This window comes from Dunckerocampus dactyliophorus, chromosome 3 (assembly GCF_027744805.1).
Source record: "Dunckerocampus dactyliophorus isolate RoL2022-P2 chromosome 3, RoL_Ddac_1.1, whole genome shotgun sequence".
Taxonomy (NCBI): domain Eukaryota; kingdom Metazoa; phylum Chordata; class Actinopteri; order Syngnathiformes; family Syngnathidae; genus Dunckerocampus; species Dunckerocampus dactyliophorus.
This window is the reverse complement of record NC_072821.1, coordinates 10,634,317-10,659,714: the sequence shown is the minus strand read 5'-3', so window position 1 is coordinate 10,659,714 and position 25,398 is coordinate 10,634,317. Positions and strand designations below refer to the sequence as shown.

Below are 25,398 nucleotides of genomic sequence, written 5' to 3'. Positions count from 1 at the left end.
AAGTAAACAGTAAAATACACTGAATAGAAAAAAATACATTCTTTATTATTATTATTATTATCTTAAATATTTTCTCTCTTCTCCACCGACCAATGCACATACAGTAAGCCAGAGATGCATAGTGAAAACAGTCTTAAGCAAATCTCAAGATTTATTTTTCTCCTTATTTCCTTCCTGACCTGTTTTCAGCTGGAAACCAAGAGCCGGGCTTGTTCTCCACACTCCAACGGGACTGGGCAGCGCTGTAACCATGGGAAGGTACTGTCGCAAGTCTGCAATCAGCTTATCTCGACCGTAAGCATCCAAGCCCGAAAGCACAACAGAGGGGATGTAAACCATTTCTTTTCCAGTCACGTGATAAGCCACCGTCATGTTGGGGGAACCAAATACAGTCTCTACCTAAAAAAAATAAAAAATATGGAAAAATTACAACTGAAAATACAACAAAACCGTGAATAAATTCCACACTGCATTTTCACATTGCATTGTAATGCTACCAAGCGGTCAAAGATATTCAATATTATGTCTTTATACCCTAACTGCTCAGAAATGTTGGCAATATCTTTCATGACAAAATGTTTTCAGCACAGCATGTTCGTGGAATGCCGACATGTATGCACATGACTTGGATCTTGTAGCTGATGTTGCCTGCAGATGCTCAGTTTAAAAGTAAAATATCTCCGTCGTCCCTCGCCACATCACGGTGTGAATTTTGCGGCTTCATTCTATCACGGTTTTTCAGTGTTAATTGATAAATCATGCTGTTTCGTGGTTGAATACATCCTATTAGTAAAAAAAGTATATATTTAAACAAATTATATGCCTTTTTTGCCTAAATTGAGCATTTTCAAGCATAAAAATGTCTAAATCAGGGGTGTCCAAAGTCCGGCCCGGGGGCCATTTGCGGGCCGCAGCTATGTTTTTATTGGCCCTCGACACATTTTAAAAATACAATTAAACCAGAAAACTAACAAGAACAGAAGTGTAAGAAAGAGCAGTAATTTTACGAAATATTGCAGCAAAGTCAGAATATTAACAGAAAAAATAGTTCTACAAGCAGAAAGTTGAAATACGATGAGGACAAAACAAAATTGTTATTGAAGTTAAAATATTGAAACATATCTATGTGGGTTGGTTTACAAAGTGGCCACTGTGTTCTTTGATTTTACCGTATGCAGCCCTCACTGGGAAACGTTTGGACACCCCTGGTCTTAATGAACTAAAATACAAATGCAAGGAATTAAAAAGACACATTCAAATTGTGAACACAGTATTTTACATTGGTCACTAAGTGTCGGTAATTGTTCGGTGAGACAAGCACCAAACTTGATCGCCAGAACAAAAGGCTTTTATTGCAGGTTTAAATGACCTCACAGCAGGCACTGTAATAATAACACAATAATAATAATAATAAAAACATGGGCAACTGTTGTGGCAGTAATCCAACTAAAACTCAACTCTGAACCCCTGACATCACTTCCTGTCCACACGTACGGAACACATTTACTGCAACACACACAAGCATGAGTTTTATTTATGTCTTAAATGGCTTATTTTCTCTGGTTGTATTTACTATATTGGGTAATATGAGCGTAAAGGTGTCATTTCATGTCTGGAGTGCTATAATAATGTTACAACCGCATTTAGAAGATTGTAAACAGGTTTTCTATGCCATTACTACAAACATTCCATTTATAAAGAAGAATCCTTCTTTGCATTAATTCACTTCTCACTTTCTCCTAAATTCTTATAAAATCTAATTGACCATTGACAAAAACTAGGAGTGTCCAAACTTTTTTGTCCAAACACAGAAAAATGAAAGGATGTGGGGGCCCACTTATATTTTTACATATGTATTTTATTTTATAAAAAGGCTAAAAAAAAAAAACTTTATATATATTTAAAGTCAAAGCTTTTAGTTAGTCAGTATTTGTGTCAACATTTCAGCTTTTTTCTTTACATTGTGACTTTCTGCTTTATTTTTCACATTTGTGTTTTTTTTACTGTGTCATTTTATCTCTACAACGTGCCTCATAATAAATGAGTCACAAGCCGCAGATGGCCCCCGGACCGCACCCCTGACATAAACTGACCAATCTCTGCTTAAACCCTGAGCTTCTTCCATCTACAACATTGACTTCTGACGGTCCGAGAGACTTTTTGGTGTCCCGGTGTCTGTCACTGTAGTATTGCTCGGAAGACATGCAACATGTGATCAATAATAGTCGCTAACAGCTCCTGAGCAATAGTGTAAACTATTGCAATCAATAGCAATAGCAATCAACCTACATGTGTGCAAAACTCCCATAACCGTAAGCTACCTGGAACACTGTCTTTTCTAGGTAATGAATCAAATTGACAGCATAAAACATCAATTACACACAAAATGAGTCAAGGGTTTGCAACAAAGTATCCTTTTAACCAGCCATAAATGCACTTCACATAAAACCACCTACAAAAGAGCAGGAGCTACTAGCATAAAAGTGACAAAATCAATACATAACTGCAGCTATAAGGTATGATAAATAATGCATATGCCATGCAAGGCAGTGATTGTTACAGATGGATGACTCCTACTGAGATATTTAGAGAAACTGCTTGGTGTCACGGAATTTCCAAATCCGCATGATGTTTATGACTGTGGCATATTTTGCGAACTGTGACAATTGGTGAAATTAAATAAATTCACATTATGTTATGTGAACCTCAAGTGAAAACCAACAGGACCAAAACAACAAGGAGTCTTCACTCTGCCTCTCCCTATATGCAGCCTGGCCTCAAAGTCTCTGAAAGAGCCCTTTGTCGTCACTTCACTCTGTCTGTAGCGTCACACAGTGAAGGTGCTATTAAGAGACAGCGATTTGTACGAGCCAGAGATCACTGACACACCCGCTCATTCGACCCGAAAGAGCACAAAAAAGAAAAGATGATGACAGTGGAACCTCTAAAGTTGAACAATGCCCCCTGATGTTGTACAATACACAATTCTACCAAAATCTTTGGCTAAAATGTAGTCATATTTTGGCTTTTCCTTTCAGGGTTGCCCACAGCGTGTCTCTCACACGATTGTTTTGTGTTGTTTTGATGCCCTTCATGACGCAACCTTCCCATTTATCCACGCCTGGGACCAGCACTGGACAGCTCCAGGCACTGGTTGTCAAGGCACTGGCCAGGAATCGAACCTGCACTGACTGCACAAAGGGACCATTCCGCTACTAGTCCAAAAGCTTCAAATCTAAAGATTGTCATGCACTACCTCACAGTTCAGCATCAAGTAATTAACAGTTATTGTGTGTTCATCAAGAGTTTTCTTGAGCGTTATTATACTCGCATAAATATAAACACACATTTGTTAGATAGCACGATTATTGCAAAGGTGTGGCTAGCGTTGCTCACAATAAATGGCCACTCATCATGCTGCAACATGAGGTGACGGTTGTGGATGAATGGTACAACAATGAGCCTCGGGATCTCATCACGGTATCTCTGTGCATTCAAAATGCCATCAATTGAGTGCCGGTGAACACAGGATCGGCGTATAAAGTCTCTACAACGTGGTTCACTCTACGTTTCTTTACAGTGTAGCATGTTTTTTTTTACAGTGTATGAATGCGCATTGTGTTCTGCGTCCTGATTCCTAAGGGAGAACACGCACTGTGTTCTGCGTCCCGATTGGCTCAGGGACTGCCTAATTTACATAATTGTTCGACCGCTAGCAGTGTGGCTCTTCAGTGCTGTATGTTTGTTTCTCCCCGACAAAACTCACAATGTCGAGAATATGGCTTTAATGCTTTAATGATATGACTCCTGATGACATGAATGCCCTGATTGATGCCCAGTCACAACCGCTGACTGACGAAGCTTGATCGCTGGGCAACCATGGTGAGAATAATTAACTTCAGCGAGCTGCACAAAAATGCGACCCTCTGATGTTTTGTTCATTACAGTTGTCAAATATAATCGAAGGGGGCATGTCTGTTTATAAGAATATTCTGTCCCAAAAGAAAAAAGAGCGCCAACAACTACGCATAACTATGTTCTCAATGTTCTCGGAAAAAGACACCTGCACCAAGGGCTTCAGCGGAAAAAGACGCTACAGCAGAGGCACGCCAGGACGAAGCTGAAGTCACACTAGATACTGACTTTTTCAGACCCCCGGAACACCCCGCAGTGGCCTTTTACTGTGGTCAACCAATCATGCTGTCTCATCAGCATCTTGATAGGCCATGTATGTGAGGTGGTGGTATTATGAATGCTCACTTACACCAATTTAGACAAATTTGTGAACAATATGTGAAAGAGCTCGGCCTTTTGCGTACATAGCTCATGAAAAATGGGAGCAAAAACCAAAGTGTTCAGTGTATTAACCATGGTTAATGGCCTGCTACTTTAAAAACAAAACAAAAGTGTCTCTTTGACCAAAAGGTTTGCCCTCCTCTGCTGTAGAGATCCCCCAGGACTCACTTTGGAAACGTTTCCAGTTGCTAAAAATATCTTGTGCAGAGATATACAGTACAATACAATATCTACACATCTGGTTGAAAATACTTTTAATAGCTTAAAACTGTTTTACTGTCATCGTCGTCATCACATCTGCATTTGCTCTCTTTGCAGCCATTTACAGTATACGCTTTAATTAAGACACACAGGCAATTGCCCTTGCCGAGCAGTTCCCTTCCCATTGGATGAGAGAGTAGTGTTCCTAAAAGGAGCCCAAGGAGCCCCGTGATGAAGTGGGTGACGGGAGTGCAGCGAAGCAAGAAAGCGCTCCGCGACAAGACACTGGAGAGCTCTGACCTTCACATATCGGCAGGACTGATATACTGTAAATATCTATACATTATGAGGACTCACATAAGACTTTATTTATTAGTTTAACAATATGTTTATTATTGTAGTTGTTGTTTGTAGAACTCTTTGTCTAGAACTCTAAGACACAACAGTCAGTATGATGCAGCGCTGCAAACAACCACAACAATAAACATGTATCCATTGTCAATGAGAAGACATGAAATCTGATGGATGGATGTATCTGCAGTCCTCATTTTCGACTGCACCTCATTTATGTGACATCACCCCCCCTCCCACTGCCTTCTGGGACACAATCACTCAACCTCATTTCTATATTAGTCCTCAGCTCTTGTCACATAGCCTACATGAGGGTCCTTGATGCTGACTTCAACTTAAGACACCTCCAAATTTGTGTCAAGGGAAACATTAGAAACTGTTGACAACTCCTTATAAAAGTATTAGGGAGGAAAGCTCACAAGCAGTTCATTGCAAGAATGTGTTCGTTATTTTTACAGTAGCACCTGTTTACCAGCAAGTAAAATGGAAGATATTTTTATGCTCTACTGAATGAATGAATGAATTTGACTGTCAAGATGGAGGATTATATAACCAAGCTCACCAGGAGGTGATAAGACTTTTGCAACAAAGTATCAGAAGTTTTCCTGGAGAAGGAAAGACTGCATGTACTTCAGATACAGATAAAAGGTAGGAACACAAATGTTTTTCAGTTAATGAAAAAAAAATGGCACAAAGAAGTGTTTGAAAATATTTTTTTAACCAAAGTGAGTTATTCTCTTCTTTTTGTTGTTATCCTCTTAATGAGCATTAACATTAACATACATAAACCTCACCGCACGTCACATTTTGCTGGATGGCGGCCATCTTTTTAAACCAAATTTTACAGACATGTGCTTGTCAGTCCCCTAAAGATGTGTACCAAATTTTGTGGTGATTCGACTTAACACCTTAAAGTTACAGTGGCTGTTTTGTAGATCGTATTGAGCTGTGCGAGAAATTTAAACTCAATCCAACTTACTGCATGTGGCCAAACTTTGGGGCTGGATTTCTGTAGCGCCTTTCTAGACACCCAAAGCGCTTTACACTGAGAAACAATTATTCACTCCACAGTCACACACTGCTGGTAATCCACATTTGTAGCCACAGCTGCCCTGAAGCATACTGACAGAAACATTGCTGCCAATTTGGCCTCTCCGACCACTGCGGTTCCAACCCTCCGGTTTCTGGACGACCTGCTCTACCTCCTCAGCCGCTGACGCCCACCTTAGAACCAACAACCTACATTTTTTTTTCATATGTCTGTTAAAGCAACATATTTTATGCATGTTTGGTGTTGGATGTGATTAGACGTGTGAGTGTACCCAAGTTCATACGGAAGAAATTGCCCTTCATGTGACTCCTTGCAATGGTTAAATAAAGCAGCATAATAATTATTTAACCTGTGCTTGGGCGGAACTATCATTCAAAGCTTTCCGCAGGCCTTGACTGAGTCCCCTGCGTAGATTCTGCCTCTGGATGCTGTCCAACCTGTTCCTTCTCACATAGATGGACACAACTATAAGATACAGAGCAAAAAAATGACAGGGTTCAACATAGAACAGAGAGTGTAGCATTAAAAAAAATCACCATGGCTCATATTTACCTGTTCTCACCCACATTCTCTCAGTGATGTTGCACTGCTGAGGTGGAGCTTCAGTGGTGGTGGTGAAAGGAGAGACAAAGACAGTCGTGGTTGCTCTCGGAGCGCTTGTCCTAAGAACGGGTGGTGGGAATAAGCGCCTGCTAATTGGAGCCCTGACGGTTGTGGTGGTGGCTGTTTTCCTGGTGGTCACGGTTGTCAACTGCGAAGGCGTTGAACTGTGGGGTTTTCTTGTTGTGGTGCTTGAAGTCATGGTGCTGGTGGTGGTGAGCTTCAGAGAGGCTGTTGTGGTGTCCTGTTGAGCAGTCATTGGTGATGCCTGAGATGTACTCTCAGTGGGTCCAGGAGGAGGAATCATTGCGGATTGAGAAGGGGTGAGTCTGGCCTCTTTGGGGAGAGCTGGCGCAGACCCTCTGGATGTCACAGGTGTTAACTTAATTGTTCCAGCTGCTGTAAGAAGACAAACATTACTGTCACTTCCTGTGAGGGACCAGGCATGTGGCATATGATGTGTCCTCAATTTAGATTCTTCTTTCCTCACTCAAAGTGAACTGTTCACAGTGGCAGCAAATTTCAACATGTGCACGTGCACAGTCGTCCATTCTCTAAATTTGGGTGTTCCATCTGCTTCTGTGTATTTAGATTAGTGCTTGGCCAATAAAAGCCAGAACCTATCTCTTGTGACTCAAAGGCATTTCTTAAAAAAAAAAAGGCTCAGGTTGGGTAGTGCTCTACTTTATGTGTGCTGCCATTACTTTTTGTGCCAAAGCTGAAAATAGATCCTAATATCTCACTGCACACAGTATGCTGCCCATCGGTGACTGGAGTTGCCACTGCTAGTGCAAGTGCTGCTTTTTTGAGATTGGCTCATAAACGACCACTTACTGTAAATTCTGGTGTATAAGCAGCACCCACTAAATTGAGAGGAAAAAACACATTTGCACATATATAAGCCGTACGTGTCCACGTCATAAAATGGCATGGGGCTATGAAAAAACTCACAAAAATCTTGTCAACCCATTGAAAATTGCAGGAGGTCATTACTCAATATAACAGTCTGACTCAAGGTGTCATCTACATAGAACACTAAAGTCATCACACAACAACTTAACACTCAAATGGTATAACTAATAAATATGTACAAATACAAGTTTAAATGAAAAAAAACATTTTAAAGTTGTCCCATAATGCATTTCATTTGAGCAAAGCATTTAATTGGAAGACAAGCAGCATAGAAAATGGATGGATTGTGCTGCAATGCTGCCTCTGTCCACCAGAGGGAGTCAGAAAAGCCCGTAGCCCAGAGAGTGGCTGATGTCATTGCAGCGCCCCAATGAATGCCTTGCTCAGATGCAATGCATTATGGGAAACTTTAAAATCTTTTTTTTTTTCATTTTTAATGTTTTTTTTTCATTATTGGTACATGTGTGTATATTTTTCAGGTATACCTTTTGAGTGTTAAGTTGCTGTGTGATGAGTTTAGTGTTCTTTGTAAGAGGACACCGTCAGTCAGACTGTTTGTGAGCTACCGTTTCCTCACTGGCTTGTGAGCGGCACAGTATTTAAACAATTAGTAGCAGTTCTGAAATGAAGGAGATGTCACGAGATTACAATTTAGCCATAAATTTGCCGCACCGCTGTATAAGCCGCAGGGTCCAAATTTTAAGAAAAAAGTAGCAGCTTATACACCATAATTTACGGTACTGTAAGTCTTGTTTCCACCAAGCCTTCCGATTCAGTTCAGCTTGGGTCTGTTGGGGTACAACAGTTTGCAAACTAAACTGTTACTCTTTCCAGTCCCCTTGTTAAGGGTGTTAATGCAGAGTTACACTTCGGTACTCTAACTGTGTAGATACACTGCTGTCCATCCATCACTATGGCAGCCCGATCCTGTTGTAGCTCTTACAAGTCTTGCAATTCTCCGCCAGAACAACTCGCTTTGACTAGAGAACGTAAAGGCAAAGCAGATGACTGAAAAAGTAGTTGAATTTATTGATTCGGACAACCACATCATCTCCGTCGTGGATTGTGGGGTTTTGCCGTCTGTTAGAATCTATGGATCCACGCTATGTTCTGCTATCACGGCACTACATTGTAGATGCTTCTTGAATGGAATTAATGTGAAGATTGATTTGATTCATCTAAAGCCTTAGTGGACCCGAGCCTCAGCTTTGTGACGCAGGTAAGCTTGAGATGACATACATTTGGGCAGCGACCCTATCGTCTCTCCTAGTGTGTCATTTAAAATGATGGCAGGGTCAACCGTGACCCCCGGCCACCAGTAAATCTCCAGGGCTGGATGTCCTTTAAGGACACCAGAGGCAGCTGAGGTTTCCTACACATAGTGATGTTTAATGTGGTCGAGGAAACATTCAATACTTATTTTGGTTAGCAGCCAAACTCCTCGTGTCCTCTTGATGTTAAAAATAAATACTAAATAGTCTTTAAGATGTTGGATTTTGTGTAGATGTTTCCTACAATTCAACACATTTACTTGTGCCTTCATTTCAAGATTACTGCTGCCTCACAGCTTGTTGCAAACCGTACTTGGGCATTATCCAATGATGAATCAATTAGGAGTGCTTTCGTTTTATTGCTCTTTTTACTGCTTGTGATGATGATGGCAGGGAGACAGTTGTGATTTGTGTTGTCTAAATGAGAGCTGGTGCTCGGACATCCACTGCTCTACTGATTCTTTCTGAGGAACTAAGAGGCCTTTAGAGCAAAAGTTTGATAGTCAGAAAGGATGATAGAGACAACAAATACAATAACGAAAAAGTAGATAGAGACAATGATGAAAAAAACTTACATGAGCTCCCCAGTTGGGGCCTATTGACCCCCACAGAGAATGATGAAGACGCCGTCACCGAGCCTCGGCTGGAACTGTGTGAAGGCCATTGGGTGGTGTTGTCACTGGAGAGAGGTGTGGAGGTGTGACTGTGATCAAGGCTCTCTGGGTGTTTGACAGTCCCCGCCATGACGGTTAAGACAGACGAAAAGGCAGCCTGGCCCGATAGACCTTCCCCTTCTGATACTGAGCCACCATCTGAACGGAAGACCGTTAAAGGCACCCCCTGTGCCAGTGATTGGTCAACCAGTGGATGAGCTGGAGCAGGTGGGACTGCCAGGTCGCTTAAGGAGGAGCCAGAGGCATCATAGGTGTTCTTTTCTGTCAGTGGGCAAAGAGAAGACATAAGGTTAAGGTTCCCTATACAGGTTACTCCATCCATCCATCCATCCATCCATCCATCCATCCATCCATTTTCTATACCACTTGTTCTCATTAGGGTCGAGACTAAGCTGGAGCCTATCCCTGCTGGCTTTGGGTGAGAGGCGGGGTAGGCCTTCTAACGCACACACACATACACATTCACACCTATGGACAATTTAGAGTCTCCAGTTAACCTACCATGTATGTTTTGGGGATTTTTGTATCAAGCTGGAGAACTTGGAGAAAACCCACGCATGAGGAGAACATGCAAATGGGGATTCCGACCACCAATCTCCTGACTGTGCAGCCAACATGCTAACCATGAAGCCGTCGTGCAGCCCTATACAGATTCATCATTGGTAAGACCTGCTTGGGTTTGGTCAAATGCTAAAATTGTGATTCATGTCACGGTAATCATCATGAAGCTGCAGGAGATGGGCCAGTGTGGAGCCGTGTCTTTATTCTATTCCTGGTCCCATTCTCTGCTTTTATTCCCAGCCAATCTGCAACAGAGTTTCATCCATTTCCTCATCATGTTGAAGTGCATCCCGACAGCACTCATAAGTTACTCCTCCTTCACAGCACTCGATGGGAGCTGAAGGGAACTTGTAATGTTAAGAGTTGTATCTGCCATGTTGTCAAGCACAGTCATTTTGGTTCATGCATATCCAATGCCTTTGATTGTTACATTACAACTATAATAGGAGAACACTACAGCTACAGCTCACCAGCTCTCAATGTACCTTTAAATGTCACCATTGTCCCAGAGAAGTGCTCTAATGCCTTTGCTCGTTTGGGAACATCCACAGCCCCTTCATGCCGGATGATCCCACTTATTTCCCATCCTTGATGAACTGACAAATGCGGTCAAATGTGATTATCACTATTATACAGTCTTAATCTGTTATTCAAAGCTGATTATGTAAAGAATACGTGAACACAAATGGATTAGTGTGAACCCAGCAGGTAGCAAAGCATGTGTGACCTGCTTCAATGCCACCATAAGGTCAAAAAAATGATCTGGTTGGAAGAAAAACTAAAGGGACATTCAACATTTCCGCCTCCTACTTAGTTAACAGATATCGGGATGCCAATCCTTGCTGAGGTGTTGGCTTCCTCCGGTTAACCACCTGCTCGGACAGAGGGGAGCATATGGGAGAATTTTTTAAAGAATGGGCCAGAGAGGGTGAGTTGATAAATGAAGTGTTGGCTAGCAGCATAAAAAAGAGAACATGGACCTGACAAGAAAGGATAAATAAGTGCAGTCTGAAGAAGTCCAAGGAACAAGGACTGGAGGACTTCACTATAAGATGACCCCGAATATGAGACAAAACCAAAACTAAACAGACATGTTTTCAATATCCGTGAAATAACAACTTGTAGATTTAAATTAGAAAAGGATATCATTTTGCTGCTTGATGGTAGTTCATTGATCATGCGTTCTATGTTGTTTACTAACTTGCTGATAACCTTAGAGACACTTTTTTTTTACAGCGGGTCTCTGTGTCACGGCTGCGTCTCTCCAGATCACTGGTATGTGTGAGTGACAGGAAGAAAAGCTCTGATGCGCTTGGGAATACATCTCTGGAATGTAAATAACAAATGAACCATCTTTTTCAGACTTTTTCTAGGGCCAAAATTTTGTGTTATATTCAGTTTGACAAATAATGTGTATCACACTATAATTTACAACTCTACCTCAAATTGCAACAGCCCCAATTTAGTGTTGCACAATTTGGAATTTTAATATTTTTCTGGAAAACTCATCTGGGACATCATGAAAGACGTCAGTATGATCATCAGAAATTGTCATGAACGCTCACATCAGAAAACATCAAAGCAAAGTAACAGTTTGACCCTGGAACAGAAGAATGCAATGTTTATACTTTTTAGTGGGATTTTTTTTTTTTTAATCTAAACATATGTGACTCTTGATCAATTTATAAACAAATATGTCATTAAGCAGGGCCATGCGGTCTTAAACCCCGCCTCCAAAAACATTGACTACGACATCAACTACTAGGGATGCTCAGATCGAACGGCCACCAATCAGTATCAGGCGATTTCCGTAAGAAAAGTGTTTGGCATATGCCGATAAAAGCCTTTCAAGGCTGATCACAAAAACCCTACATGTCTGCTGTATCACCCAGGGATGCCAACACCCGTATTGAGCCAACAAGGGACGCACTTTATCCTGGATTTCCACGAGAATCAAAACTCGTCTGTAAAACAAAAAGCAGTGCAGTTAGTTTGGAGCTCGTTTTTGTCCCATTGTCCAGACTTGATGCCTTTACAGTATATAATGACAAAAGACCACAAAATAGCATGAGGGCGATGACCGCACTGTTTGAGTGGGGATGTGCTTGGTAAATAAAGTAGTGTACAATTTAAATGTTGCCAGCCATAAATAAAATACAAATAGCTGTTAGAGACCCCTGCTACCTTGACACTGAATTTATTCAGTTTTAAGTCAAGCAGAACAGATTTCTATTTAATAAAGATATTTATTTGTATTATTTTATTCTGTTAATTTTATCTTGAACTAAAAAAAATGTATTTTTCAACAATGTATTGCCCATGTGTTCATATTACTCCAAAACATGCATTCATTTAAATTCAGGTTTGTACACAATTGTTTTACACAAATAAAGGCAAAAAACAATCCACACAAATGTATTTTTTAATAATTACCTCATTGCCAGAGGCCCTTTGAACTGTCTAATGGGGCCCCTGACCAATACCACTCATCATAAATAAATTGAAATTTGCCAGTCTCACTCATGGATGATCGGAATCAGCAGCATAAAACCCTGGTCGGAGCGTCCCTATTAACTCCACCTGCACAACCCAATGAGAGACAAAAAAAAGCACTGTCTCAGAAATGTTGCCTTTTACCAATTGTGACACTGTCGGATAGGTATTAATTTAAGAATATGTTCAATACTGTTGTTGCAGTTTGTAATTGTGTGGAAGTGCACGGCATCACACTGAATGCTTTGTCTGATAATGTGGTTTGTTTATGCATTTACAGCACTGTCAGCTGCAACCCCAGCCATGAACATTCCAACAATATGTTTGAACATATTTGATTTTCTACTCCCCAGGTTAATTTAAAAAAATGAATTTATCCACGAAGTTTCTCTCAGAAGTGTACACAAATGCTCTGTATTTATCCCCCGAGGAGACAGCACTATGTTTGAGTTAGCAGCATTCCAACATGACACCGCCTGCTCCATTATACACTACCTCTCATTTTGCTCTCAGCTGTTTTTGTGCTCTTGAGTGCAGAAAATGGTAAACAAGAAGAGAGTACATTTCCAAAGTGAGGCGAATACAACCCTGGGAGCAGAGAAACACATTTTGAGAAGCAGGATCGCTTGCTTGTTCTGATGAGGTGCCAAGGGCCTCCCTCTGCTTTGGACACATACTGGATACTAAATGCTCTCAGCTCGTTTTGTCTAAGTTAAAGTATGAATACAAGGTGGAGGGACGTTTGGAAGGTTTGTTGTGTGCAGAATGATGCTCGCTGCTGAGGTGACACACACACACACACACACACACACACACACACACACTGCAGAGTTTTCTAGTTTCTTCAGAGGTTGCATAGATGGGACATGCATCAACTGTCTGGAGCACAGCACACAGCCCATGGTTGCTGCAGCAGCACTTAACTTCTGGAACCAGGCAGAGATGTGGACAACAGAGATGGTTAGCTTCCTATTTTTCCATCTACACTGATGGATTCCATTCAGTTATTGAGCATGCAATAGTTTAAGATACAGCGTTCCCTCGTTTATCGCGGGGGATAAGTTCCCAAAATAACCCGCAATAAGTGAAAACTGCAACGTATCCAACTTCTTTTTTTTAAATTTATTAATGGCTGGATGTTTTCTTTATTTAATAAACAGCCTGCATCTCAGCTTTGTGCTATTTGTGACAAAGTGTACTATTAGCATGAACGTTGTCCCCTTACGTTATTCCTTTTTGCTCAATTTTCCTTTTGTTCCGAGGTTGAACGAGCTAGAGATGTGTTTGTGAGTTGGAGATGCATACAGTATATGGTGTTGTAATTGCACTGTTGTTCATGGGTTGGGGTCAAATGAATGTTAGAAAAGAGCGTCAGACTCTTGCCATGATGCATTCATTACACTAAAAAAAAATATTATGTAATTAATGAAATAAATTAGTTACCGCTGTTAATGCAGTATAGTTGGCAGCTCTAAATATTATCTTTATTCTCATAATATTTTATGAAAAGTTGTTATTGTGCCAATAAAAAAGCAGCCGCGGGTAGTCAATGGCCCTCGGGCCGCACTTTGGTTACCCATGGCGTTGACAAAGAAGAGCATGACCATGAAAGCATCCTGTCTGCTGCTCCCATTCTCTCTCGATGAAAGTCAACTCTATCTTCTGACACTGAGGCTCTCTTGTCTAAATGATGCCAACATGTCCACTTGTGTCCCTCCTGCAGTTCGGGGATGCTGTAGTCAGGAGTTATTCTGTGTCACTGTCGCTGGGCTCCAGGCAGCAAGGTTATCACTACTCCCATACAAAAGGGCTCAGTCACTTGGTGATAAGCATGCAGGCTTGACAATCTGACATTAGAGGAAATAAGACTTTAAAGATGGAAGATGGATTTTTGCAACATTTGTGAGGTCACTGCTGTTGACGTGCTGGCTCCAAATGTTTGATGGGTTGAGGTCGAGCCCAGACAGAAGTCATCCAAGCATGCCTTCATGGACTTTGCTTTGAGCACCCAATACAGAAAAGGACCTTCCCCAAACGGTTCCCACAAAGTCAGAAGCATATAACTGTCCAAAACGTCTTGGTTAGATTAATTCATTCAGATTGATGGAGAAATCGTGTGTGTGTGTGTGTGTGTGTTCCATGACTTCAATCCATCCATGTATGTTCCTCTGCAGGCAAGAGAAGGTCATTATTCAGGCATGTTATCGCTTAAATGGTAACAGGGGACACATTCTCACTCTATCCTCACATGAAAGATCATATATCTGCTGGCTCAAACACTTTGAGAGGAAAAAGAGAGAAACAGATGCCAGCGGCTATTGATTTTTTGGGCTCAATGTGCAAATTCAGATAGATGCAATTTCTCTAAATGGTGCCCAACGTGTACAACGCAAACTATTCTGGGAAACGTTTGTTCAGTATCACTTTATAGGCGAAAGGAGCCATATTAGGTAACTTAAACTACAGCTGAGCCATGTGATTTCTCACCAATCATCAAATACAGACAATGATAATCAGGGGAAAAAAGGGACTGGAATATAATCAATGAAATAATCAAATGAATGCATCCATTCGATTAAACCACTCAATATCCTGATCGTGGTCTACAAAAGCTAATAACTACCGGGGTCCGTAATTAGCACCAGTTCAATAAACATTTGCATTAACAGCTGTGGCTGTAGGCAACATTCAGTTTTGTATTAAGATGGCAGTAGCTGTATCTGAAGTATCATGAGTGGTCAGCATGCAGCAGCTTTATCAACCTCTGCATGCGCTACTCAGCTGTTGTGTAACTCATGCGTGTTACACTCGTTGTGCTGTTGTTTACAATGGAATCATCAGCGGTACTAATGCTGGCTGAGCAGTTTTGCTTCATCTGGCTATTACAACATTGGTTTTGTTGCTGCGCTATAAAATGAATTGGCAAGAAATAATGTTTTAATAGAGTGTTTATTGCTGATCATATACATTGTAACTATACCATTGTCCCTCGTTTATCGCGGTAAATTGAATCCAGACAGACCCGACCGCAATAAGTGGATTTCAATATTCAATAATAGTTCAATATTATTAAACGCAATATTTACGTAGACCATATGAAACCTGCTTATGACTGTCTTAATGTGGCTTTTAACATTATTAGAGCCCTGTAGACATGAAATAACATCCTTATAGTCAACTTTACACTCCTATTATTCTTTGTTTACACCACATTACGCAGGCTACAGGATCACTGCAGGGACATAAGAGACGGCCGCTGCTAGCATAGCAAGCTGCCGAGCTAACGAGTTAGCCTCTTCAATTTACTTATTCACAACTTAAGAAAGGATTTCATACAGAGTGGGGAAGAAAGACAAAGTAAGAAGCCAAAAACCTAACACTTCCACACAGAATGTCGGCCATGCCATGGCTGACTATGTAATATATAAAATGTAATATAATGTAATGTCTGATCAATGTAACATTATTGACGCCTAGTGACCAGAAGACTACATCTAACTTGTCTTTCAATATTTTTTCACTAATAATAGGTCGTAGTCAGCCATAAAACAGTGATCATTTATTAATTTAAAACAGCGATAGAGTGAGGGAGCGATGTTCGAACCGCAATGTAGAGAGGGACGACTGTAATGCTTCTTTCAGTCAACATACAGCACAGTCTAGGGGTGGGAATCTCTGGCCACCTCACGATTCAAAGCATTTACAATTCAGAGGCCTGCGATGCGATGATAAAACAATTATCAACATTTTTTTCTATATATAATTTCTTTTTACTCACTGTGTACTGCTACAATCAAGCATATTTGTAATGATCCACAATTAAAATAAACAAACAGATTAATTTACTTCCATTATCTTTTAATAATTGGAAGATTACATCTACCAACATATTTCCCGCTGCACAGAACCAGCAGGAAAAGTAAAGCACACCATTAAAATGAACAAACTTCCGCATATTTTGAGTAACCATCATAAAAAAATCTGCCATTCTTCACAAATAAATGAAAGACTTCTGAATTCAAACTAAAATCCTGAGCATAGAATCTCTGACAAAATAATATTTTTGCTGTATAGCAAAGTCAAAAACAGCTTTCATACAAAACATAGATTTCTGTACCAGCGGCTCTCATACAAGAACAATGCTTGTAGACTTCACTATATTGTAAATAACCAAAAAAACTAGGCTGCCCTTATTCATGATTGCAGTGTCAGTGAAATAACATGACGATGGGACGTTGTATCTCGGTTCCAAAGTGAGCAACAAAGCACGAAAGCACGAAATCCTTCGCAATAAAAGCGTTTCAAGCAGAAACACTTTTCCGAGTTGGGTGGAAAATTAGGTATCACCTGCTCGATGATTCTCTGGTTGGCAGCAACTTGAGCTGGCTGTTTTTCCTCCTGGTTCGGGTGGAAACGCGCTATGTGGTTTCTCATATTTGTCGTCTTCCCAAAATATTTTAAGCTTGTATGATTAAGCTTGCATATTGTCTGGCTCTTGTCCAACTCGTTTTTACCTTCAACCACGTGAAAGCCAAAGTCGCTTTAAATCCAGCAGGTGCACTTAGCCATTTTGGTAGCGTCTTACACAGTTTATGGTGCACCACCATAAACTGTCCGAGCGGCACTTCCGCTTTTTGTCTTTTTGTTCCGTCAGCATCGATTATTGACATTTATGAATCCATTAATAATCGTCAATGTCCGCATTGTGATGCATCTAAGAATCGATTATTTCCCCCACCCATAGAACAGACTGTATTGTAGTGTGTGTGTGTGTGTGTGTGCGTGTGCGTGCGTGTGTGTGCGTGCGTGTAGGTGTGTATAATAAAATTTCATAAATACATTTGCATAAAAAAATAACTGCATCAAAACAGTTTTGCATTGTTTGGTTACTTCCATGGGCATGGACCATATTTATTCACATTGTTAAATGAAGGACTTTAAATGAAGGACGGTGGTAATGAATCAAAAGCAGCGGAAAAGTTGTTCGTCTGCATTCTGGTTGTGTAACACGGACAAGATCCAAAAAGTCCTTGGAATTAAACTTGACTAGTGAAGTTCAAAAGAATTGGGTGAATGTTACTTGGGATCCACTCATCATTAGAAATTAATGCTAGGAAAAAAGGAAGAGCCATTAAAAGCAGCAGGAAGATGTGATGTCCTAAGCACTGAGGCATCAGCGGCAAAACTTCATATATTCTGTAACAGCTGACATCGGGGGCGGGCGGGGGGCCATGAAGGTAATGTCCACTCGGTTCCTACGCCCTTCCGTTGCTTCTAAATGTTGCTTTTTTATGTGTATTGTAAAAATGAAAATATAATGCTCTTTTTTTTTACCTGACAGTGGACAATTACTTGAAATATTAGCAAAATCCAATAGCGGTATTTCCTTGTGACTCTTCTTGTGCCAGTGCAGTGTGCCGAGCGTTCGTGCGGAGAGGAGGCAGTGACTGTGTTAAAACCCATGGCCGTCTGCTGCGTGCATGACGTGAGAGCAGATAACTGCATGCTGCGACTTTGATGGATCCATCAGTTGACATGCCTGATGTGAAATGGGTCAAGGGAGGGCGCCAGCTCATGAGATTACGTACAAGGTGAGCGTGACTGTTTTCCTATGAGTTATGCATTTGCGCGACAAAGCTAATACCTCGAGGGGTACATTTCCATCAATAGGATTTTTCACAAATAGGGTACGTTTACATTGCAACTATAATTAAACTCATCCCCAATCACCAGGCCCTGAAAATGTTGTAGGCCAGTAGGTGGCGATGTCACTTTGTCAAGAAATGCAAGGGAAATGCGCACCAACTGAATATTATCCAGGGTCTCAGCTGTCGCCTTTGTCGTCAAATGTGTGGGATGTAGAATTGAACTTGTTTAATTCTACCGTGGTGGTCTAGCGGTTAGCATGTTGGCCTCAGAGTCGGGAGTTTGTGAGTTCATATCTCCGTCGGAACATCTCTGCGCGGAGTTTGCATGTTCTGCTTGTGTGTGGGTTCTTTCTTGGTACTCCGGAAAAGTTAAATTGTCCATAGGTGTGAATGTGGGTGCGAATGGTTGTTTGTCTATATGCGCTTTGCGATTGGCAGGCGACTAGTTCCGAGTATACTCCGCCTCTTGCCTGACGACAGCTGCGGTACGCTCCAGCATCACCCAGACCCTAGAGAGGACAAGCGGTATAGGAAATGGAGGGATGGATTCTTGCACTTTACCCTACTACCACATTACCGTACTACCTCACGCTCTTGTCACCTTAGTTTGAAGGAAAAAACACATCAGTCGGAACAAAAAAACGCTAACAAACAACAACAATGGGGAATGAGGCTCTCCTGTGTTTACTCATCATGTGGCTGATGGCCGCAGTAAAGGAACACATTTCATTCAAGGAGGAGATGAGAGCAAACTGGAAACTGCTAGCGAGAACAGGCTTGTTCCTACCAATAGACCAATGAGTGTAAATGTCTTGGCATAAAAAGTATAAGTAAGTAAGTATTCAGTATTTTAACAGATGTCACCAGATTTTACTTCATGTATTCTAAAAAAAAGGTGGTCGGTAGGTAGCAACAAATTCAAAGTCACTCGTTATTTGAAAAGCGGATGCATATTCTTTATAAAGGATCATAGCTATTTGTTCGCTGGAGTTTCGCAGTCAAAGCTCTCACAGCAGCGGGAGGGTTGAAGCTGTTCACTCCACAGAAACACACGCTGGAAGCACATGAACGGACATTTGCGCTGACCACAATGTCACATGTGCTATTTTTATTTGAGGACAAGGCTTCAGTCTCTTCATGGGGTGACACAAGCAGGTGATATCAAAGTCCGGTCATCTGCCGCGACAGAATGAGCTCAAAGGCAAGCCGACGAACTGAGAATGTTCTGGTATGACTGTGTGAGAGAGCAATTACATGTCCCTTACTCTCTGACTCTTTAATTGGGCCCTTAGAGACATTTCAGAGGAAGTCAGAGCTTCTCCCATCAACTGACACTTTTTATTAATATGTATAGCGAGTATGTCCACATACACTACACTGTGCTACTGTATATACTTTTGTCCAGATGTGAGTCAGGTGAATCCCTTCTAAAAGGGAGCATCAGAGTGGTTAGTCAAGGCCAGAGGAGGTATAAGGGAAGCGGACAATGAGGGATAAAAAGGTGAGAAAAGCCTGTTAAGAGTCCAGTGAAAGCTGACTGAAGTCTGCCCTCCACTTGAGCACAGGAATACTGACGACTATGTCAATGCGCTTTAATCTGAGCTCTCTGCAAAACTGAAAGCCACACACAAATCAAAACCATTCTGTTCCTAGCCGAGACATTCAGTTTAATACAAATTGACCAAATAACAGTAGCTTGTGCAATAGGTTCTGCTTTCTCCCACGTGGTATGAGGTGTTTATTTATTAGTTGGCAGTTTCTTTTCAAAGTCTGGGGAGGGGTGAAACACTTCTCACAGTTGCAAGCCAGTTGCATTGGGGCCAAGTGGGGCAGGTACCTAATTGCTGGGTTGCAGCCACGTGGACTGGAGGCGGTCCGTGTCACTTCCGGTGAGCAAATGGGTGTGAAACAATGTGACACATACACACGATGCTGCCGTTGGAATGATTGGCTCCGGTTGTGTGAGTGTGCATGGTATGTTGTATAAATGCTTGAAATAGTTGAAAACAAGGCAGTGAAGGAAACAGCAGTGAAAGCTTATCTCCCGTGTCAGCTTCTTGCACCAAAACAGTCTGTATTCATATATTCTTTTATGTGTCCTTTATTGTTTTGCTGCACTGTTTGGCAAAGGAGCTCCATAGCCAAGCCCCGCACGCTATGTGTGGGCTGCTCGAAGCCCCGGACCTCGCCGCACTTCCCCACCGTCTGTGGAGCATGGCTGGGCTTGCTTCCAGGTGGAGCACTTCGCCTCTGTAGGTCAGGAGAACCAGGGTGGAGAGGGACCAGGGACACCTCACCTTTGACCTCTCGACGGGGGCAGCAGGGGCTATTTATAATGGACTATCTTATTAGTAACATTTTCCAAAACCCATATTTGAATGACTTCCGCATGCGAGAACAGCACATGTATGCGGCATTTTCGCTCTGATTTTACATGACTTCGATCTACGACAACGCTTCCCCCCCCCCACCTGAGCCCGTGATGAATACAACCGGATGTGACACCACGTGAAACCCAGCAATCCAGTACTAGATGATGATGGTGATAGTTAAGAGGTTATCCTGTTTTTTAAACAAGTGATATCATATGTTGTTAATTGCGTCCACGCTCTGAAAATCATTTTTATGTGTTTGTACAAATTCCGCATTGATAAAATGCATCGTTTGACTAAAGGAATAAACATGAAGTCGGGTCACACTGTGTATTACGCTATTGATCCGATAATATGGCAACTCTTTTTTCAAGGCCTGTGTTTGGAAAAACAAAATTGAAGATCAAATTAAAGGCAAAATATTGTTTAATTGTCTGATTAGAAAAGCACTCAGAGAGGGCAGACCTCCGCCAAGCGCCTTAGTTCCCCTCATTTTGTGATTTACGCCATAAATATCAGTCGAACATTTATTTCACCTACATATTTAGATTTCTTGAGCATAAAAACATACCATTACCAATTGGATTCATAATGATATCAATATTAGTTCAGTAGTTATTCAGAAAAATTGGATTTTCCGTAATGGTGGTTTTCTTCTGGATTTAGCTCCATAGCTTTTGAAGATACAACGATTACGTTGGCACACTCCAGATCCCCCAATGTCTTGGCTATATACAGTATAATGGTGTTTGTTGCATGTTTATAGCTTCATTGGAGTCTTCCTATCATGAAAATTCCAAAGGTCCCCTATTTTTTCATATTCTGGATCATAGTATCCGGAATTTTTCCATTATCAGTCTTTGATATTTTCTAGAACCTGAAAACCTGAAACTTGTATCCTGTATTTTTTGTGGAGTTATATGCAAAAATACCGAAATCTCTCACAATGTTAAAGAATCCTTTAAAGAAATCCTGGATCCAGATGGTGAGCCGGATCACCCCCAAAATTTCATCAGTTCTTCCACATCCGACATATCCGATATATTTCCCACAATTCCTGAAAATGTCATCCAAATCCATTCAGAACTTTTCAAGTTATTTTGAACACAAACCAACAAACAAACACACAGCCGGCAAAAAAACACAACTTCCTTGGCGGAGGTCATAAATGACTTCATTGGTCACCGTCGTATTAAATTTAGCATCAACTCCTGCTCGGTTTGCTAACTTGAGCTGCATTTCTCCACGTCACGGTGAGTGTGAGTCACAGGAAGAAAGTCTAGCTGGATCTGTCTTTTTCAGGCTATCAATACTGTCTATAATCAATCTATCTGTCAATACGGTATTTACATTGTCTCACCACAAGTGATGCTAAACAAAAATATAAACCCTTGGCACCATGAAGAAACATGTCCAGATATGACTAAATGAAATCATTGGCTGATTCGTCACATGATTAAATAATAACACCAAACTGCACATCCTGGCCCTGCTCGCGCGCCACACCACAGCGATCACATGTTCAATCTTGATGTTCCGCAGCTGGAGCAAAACGAGCTCTCCACTGGTTCCACATGCTGACAGAATGATGGATGATCTCTTCCGAGGAAAGCCTCGTCAACATGGAGGCAGCATCCCGCACACACGAGCGCCAACCCGCTATCATTCCTTCCAGTGAGATCAAAAATAGGAAGGAAAATGTCCTCGTGTGTCATTTCTACACTCTCCGTATTACTCTTAAACCACTATTATGACTATGAGGATATACTATATGATATTCTACCTAAAAAAGGATGTTGAAACTTGTGAAAAACATACAGTGCAACACTAGCAATACCTATAGAACTCCACTAGGTGACAGTATCACTGAAAGCTTCCTGATTCTTTTCAATTTTATGTCCATCAGAGGTCTTCAATAGATGAGGAATTTTACGTAACAGTGGAACTTTGGTTAGCGTTAATAATCCGTTCCAGAAGGTGTGACTAACCGAAACGTACTCTAACCAAATCCATTTTTCACATAAGAAATCATGTAAATCCAATTAATCCTGTCCAGAAAGCCAACAATTTTAACATAAACACTTTTTTTTTTTTTTATAGTTTTGCAATTATAGTTTTACATGCAGAAAACAATTCAAATCGCATATAAATGACAAATGAAAGGGATAAGTTTAAGGTTAAATTTACCTTCATTGAAAACGTGATTGTTGGCGAAGACACAATGTGGCAGCGAGATACGCGGTTACCAACTTAGTTATTTCTTGAATTCGGTAGTGTTTCCCAAGTCTCATCTTTTCTTTTGATTACGGCTACAAAATAACACAAAATTGAGCCAAAGAAAGCTGCGAGTACCAGCATTTTCATAAAGAAGGTGAGAAACACTACTGAATTCAAGAAATAACTCATAGCAAAACAGGAAGGTGGTGTCCGTGTTGATCTCGCTGCCACATCATGTCTTTTCAACAAAATGTTATCCCTTACATTCCTTATTAATATGCATTTACAATTATTTTCTGCATGTAAAACTATAAAAACATGTTTAGTTTTAACATTATTGAGATTTATGGCGTAACCGAGTTCGATAACAAAGCACGGATAAAGATACGAAAATCCAACGTCCAACGTGAAACTAACTTCACCACGGTGCACCGCGGACATGTCTGCATGGTGGTGTTGCGTTTTCTTCTTCTTGCGGGTGGCGGGAGTCAAGAGGCAACCAGCTTTGAGGCACATTACCACAGATGGCCCAGATTTACGAATGTCATACAACAACTGGATCGGCCCGATCTCGTGGCGGAAGCCGATATTATCCGATCTTCAAAATACAGTGGATCGGCAGCCAATTCTGATCCTGAATATCGGATCGCGATATCCCAAAAATGCCTATTTTTGATACTCTACACCCTATTACTAATTTATACATTTATTAATTGAAGTTACTCAAGTAATTTCAAATGTATTTTTACACAACACAACACAACAATTACAGGCATACGGTATACAGTATTGTATTTACACAACATGCACTTACACAACACCATGTCTTGTCTTGTCATCTTCAGCTGCTGGAAAATATTGAGCTAACTGACATGTGCGATAGCGCCTGCAGATAGCGCCATCAAACCAAAATGGACCGATCTATTTTCTATACCACTCGTCCTCACTAGTCAAGTCACCATGGAAAAAAAAACAACAAACAAATGATTTACAATTTAAACAAAGAAAAGAAATTCCCAAATAGGCGGGGGTACGCTGAACACGTTTTATGATGGCAGCACTTGGAGTCTGGAACAGATTCAATCACTTTACGTTATTTCCTATGGGAAAGAATGACAAAAGTCAACCGGCTTCACGGAATCTATTGTGTTCATCTTTGCAGGTTCAAGGTGTTAAAGGTGCAAATAGAACATATTTACACCGGTGTTGGGTGACATCCTTTATAAGTATCGTACACTACCCTGGGACACAAGACCACAAGCCTCAATATATGACGCAGCTTCTCAAAGACAATTAATGAAGAACAAATTAGATCATTCATTAATTAAAGAAGAAATTAGATTATTTAAGTGTTTTGAAAAGGGATAACTTGTTGTGTAAGTGCTTGGGTGAAACCCCCTCCTATGTCCTAAGATTAAATTGAATTAAAAACCTATCTGTGCTCAATGTTATAAATGTTTTATGTCCATCCAGAGTAGCAGTTGTGGTGCTGCAGGTGTATTTCACAGCCTAGCAGGCTGATAGACACTATTAAGGAGAAAGGCGTTCCCTCAGGAAGATTCTTTTCTGGAAGTCAGGCAAACATGGCCTCCATACAGCAGAACTAGGCAAGTCAAAATGAGGCATTGATGGAGGAATCACTCTAAGATGTTATATGAATTTAAAAAGGTACCCAAGAAAAAATTCTCTCTTACTTTAAAATGACAAACTAAGCCGACACGTGCGTGGCTGATTGTGCCACAGAATCACGTCATTTGGAAGAAACCGTATGGTAAAGGTAAAGGGCAGCTGCCAAATCAAGTAGAGCCAAGCAGATCAACGAGTAGAATGCTGAAGGTAGGGCTGGCCGATATGACCTCAAATCAATATCACAATAAATTGGGCAGTTTTACCTTGATAACGATAAATCCCCGACCACTATATATTTTTGCCATCTGAATATAATCCCAGGAAATGCAAATTACCTGCTTTTCGTTGATTTATTGATCAACTGGCACACATTACTTTCAATGAAATATAATGCACGTAATGGGATGCACCTATTCCGCCTACAAAACCTCAGAAAAGCACCGACGACGCTCCATTTACATAATGGGCTTTGGGTGGTTACGACAGTTTTCATACTCACTTTGCTCAACATCATCTTTGTGGAACCCAAAATAAATCTCCCCGGGACTGCGGTCCACAAATATGAACGTATCGTACACACCCTGGCATGTGCTAAGCTACACACACTGCCACATAACATGACTGACATCACTTCTCATGCAATTACAGAAGACCGGCGTTGATATCAACACAACCTACCACAACCATGTCAGGTAATATCTTCCAATAATAATAATACCATTTGTAAGTATAGTGACTTTCTCGTTTTTCTCACAATTCTATTCAATTGCAGACATTCCGTTGTCATGTTACTGCCTATATGTGTGTGCCATGTTGGCTTTAGAAACTGGATAGATAACCATCGTCAAAATGATCCTTTACACAATGAAAAGAGCATTTCGCATGTTCTTGGAGCCATGTGACCATCTATTTGTGACGTCAAATAAAGCATGGAATCCTTAAACACTGCTGCCAACAGCAAAGTAATCATGGTTTCCTATAGAGACGCTTTTATAATGTTTTCATTTTCTTGTTCTTTATTTGTGAATTGTCACTTTTGCACGATTGGCCACAATGTACATGTTTTTTGTTTTTTTAAAGGCTTTAAAAATCCATATATTTAAAGCCAGGTATTTGTGTTAT

General features: G+C 40.9%; 1 protein-coding gene across 2 annotated transcripts in view; it reads right to left on the bottom strand.

Annotated features, from left to right (window-relative positions):
* Window positions 1-25,398, bottom strand: part of kiaa1549lb (KIAA1549-like b) — a 66,544-nt gene that overhangs the window by 28,590 nt on the left and 12,556 nt on the right. The window contains exons 2-6 of one of the 2 annotated variants that reach the window (XM_054770606.1): window positions 12,438-12,497; window positions 9,258-9,617; window positions 6,452-6,898; window positions 6,249-6,364; window positions 180-399 (exon numbers count right to left, since the gene is read on the bottom strand). In XM_054770606.1, the coding sequence (XP_054626581.1) occupies window positions 180-399; window positions 6,249-6,364; window positions 6,452-6,898; window positions 9,258-9,617; window positions 12,438-12,441 (1,147 nt within the window). In that variant the 5' untranslated portion in view covers window positions 12,442-12,497. The remainder of the gene's footprint in view (window positions 1-179; window positions 400-6,248; window positions 6,365-6,451; window positions 6,899-9,257; window positions 9,618-12,437; window positions 12,498-25,398) is intronic. The other variant, XM_054770605.1, reaches the window with a different exon arrangement.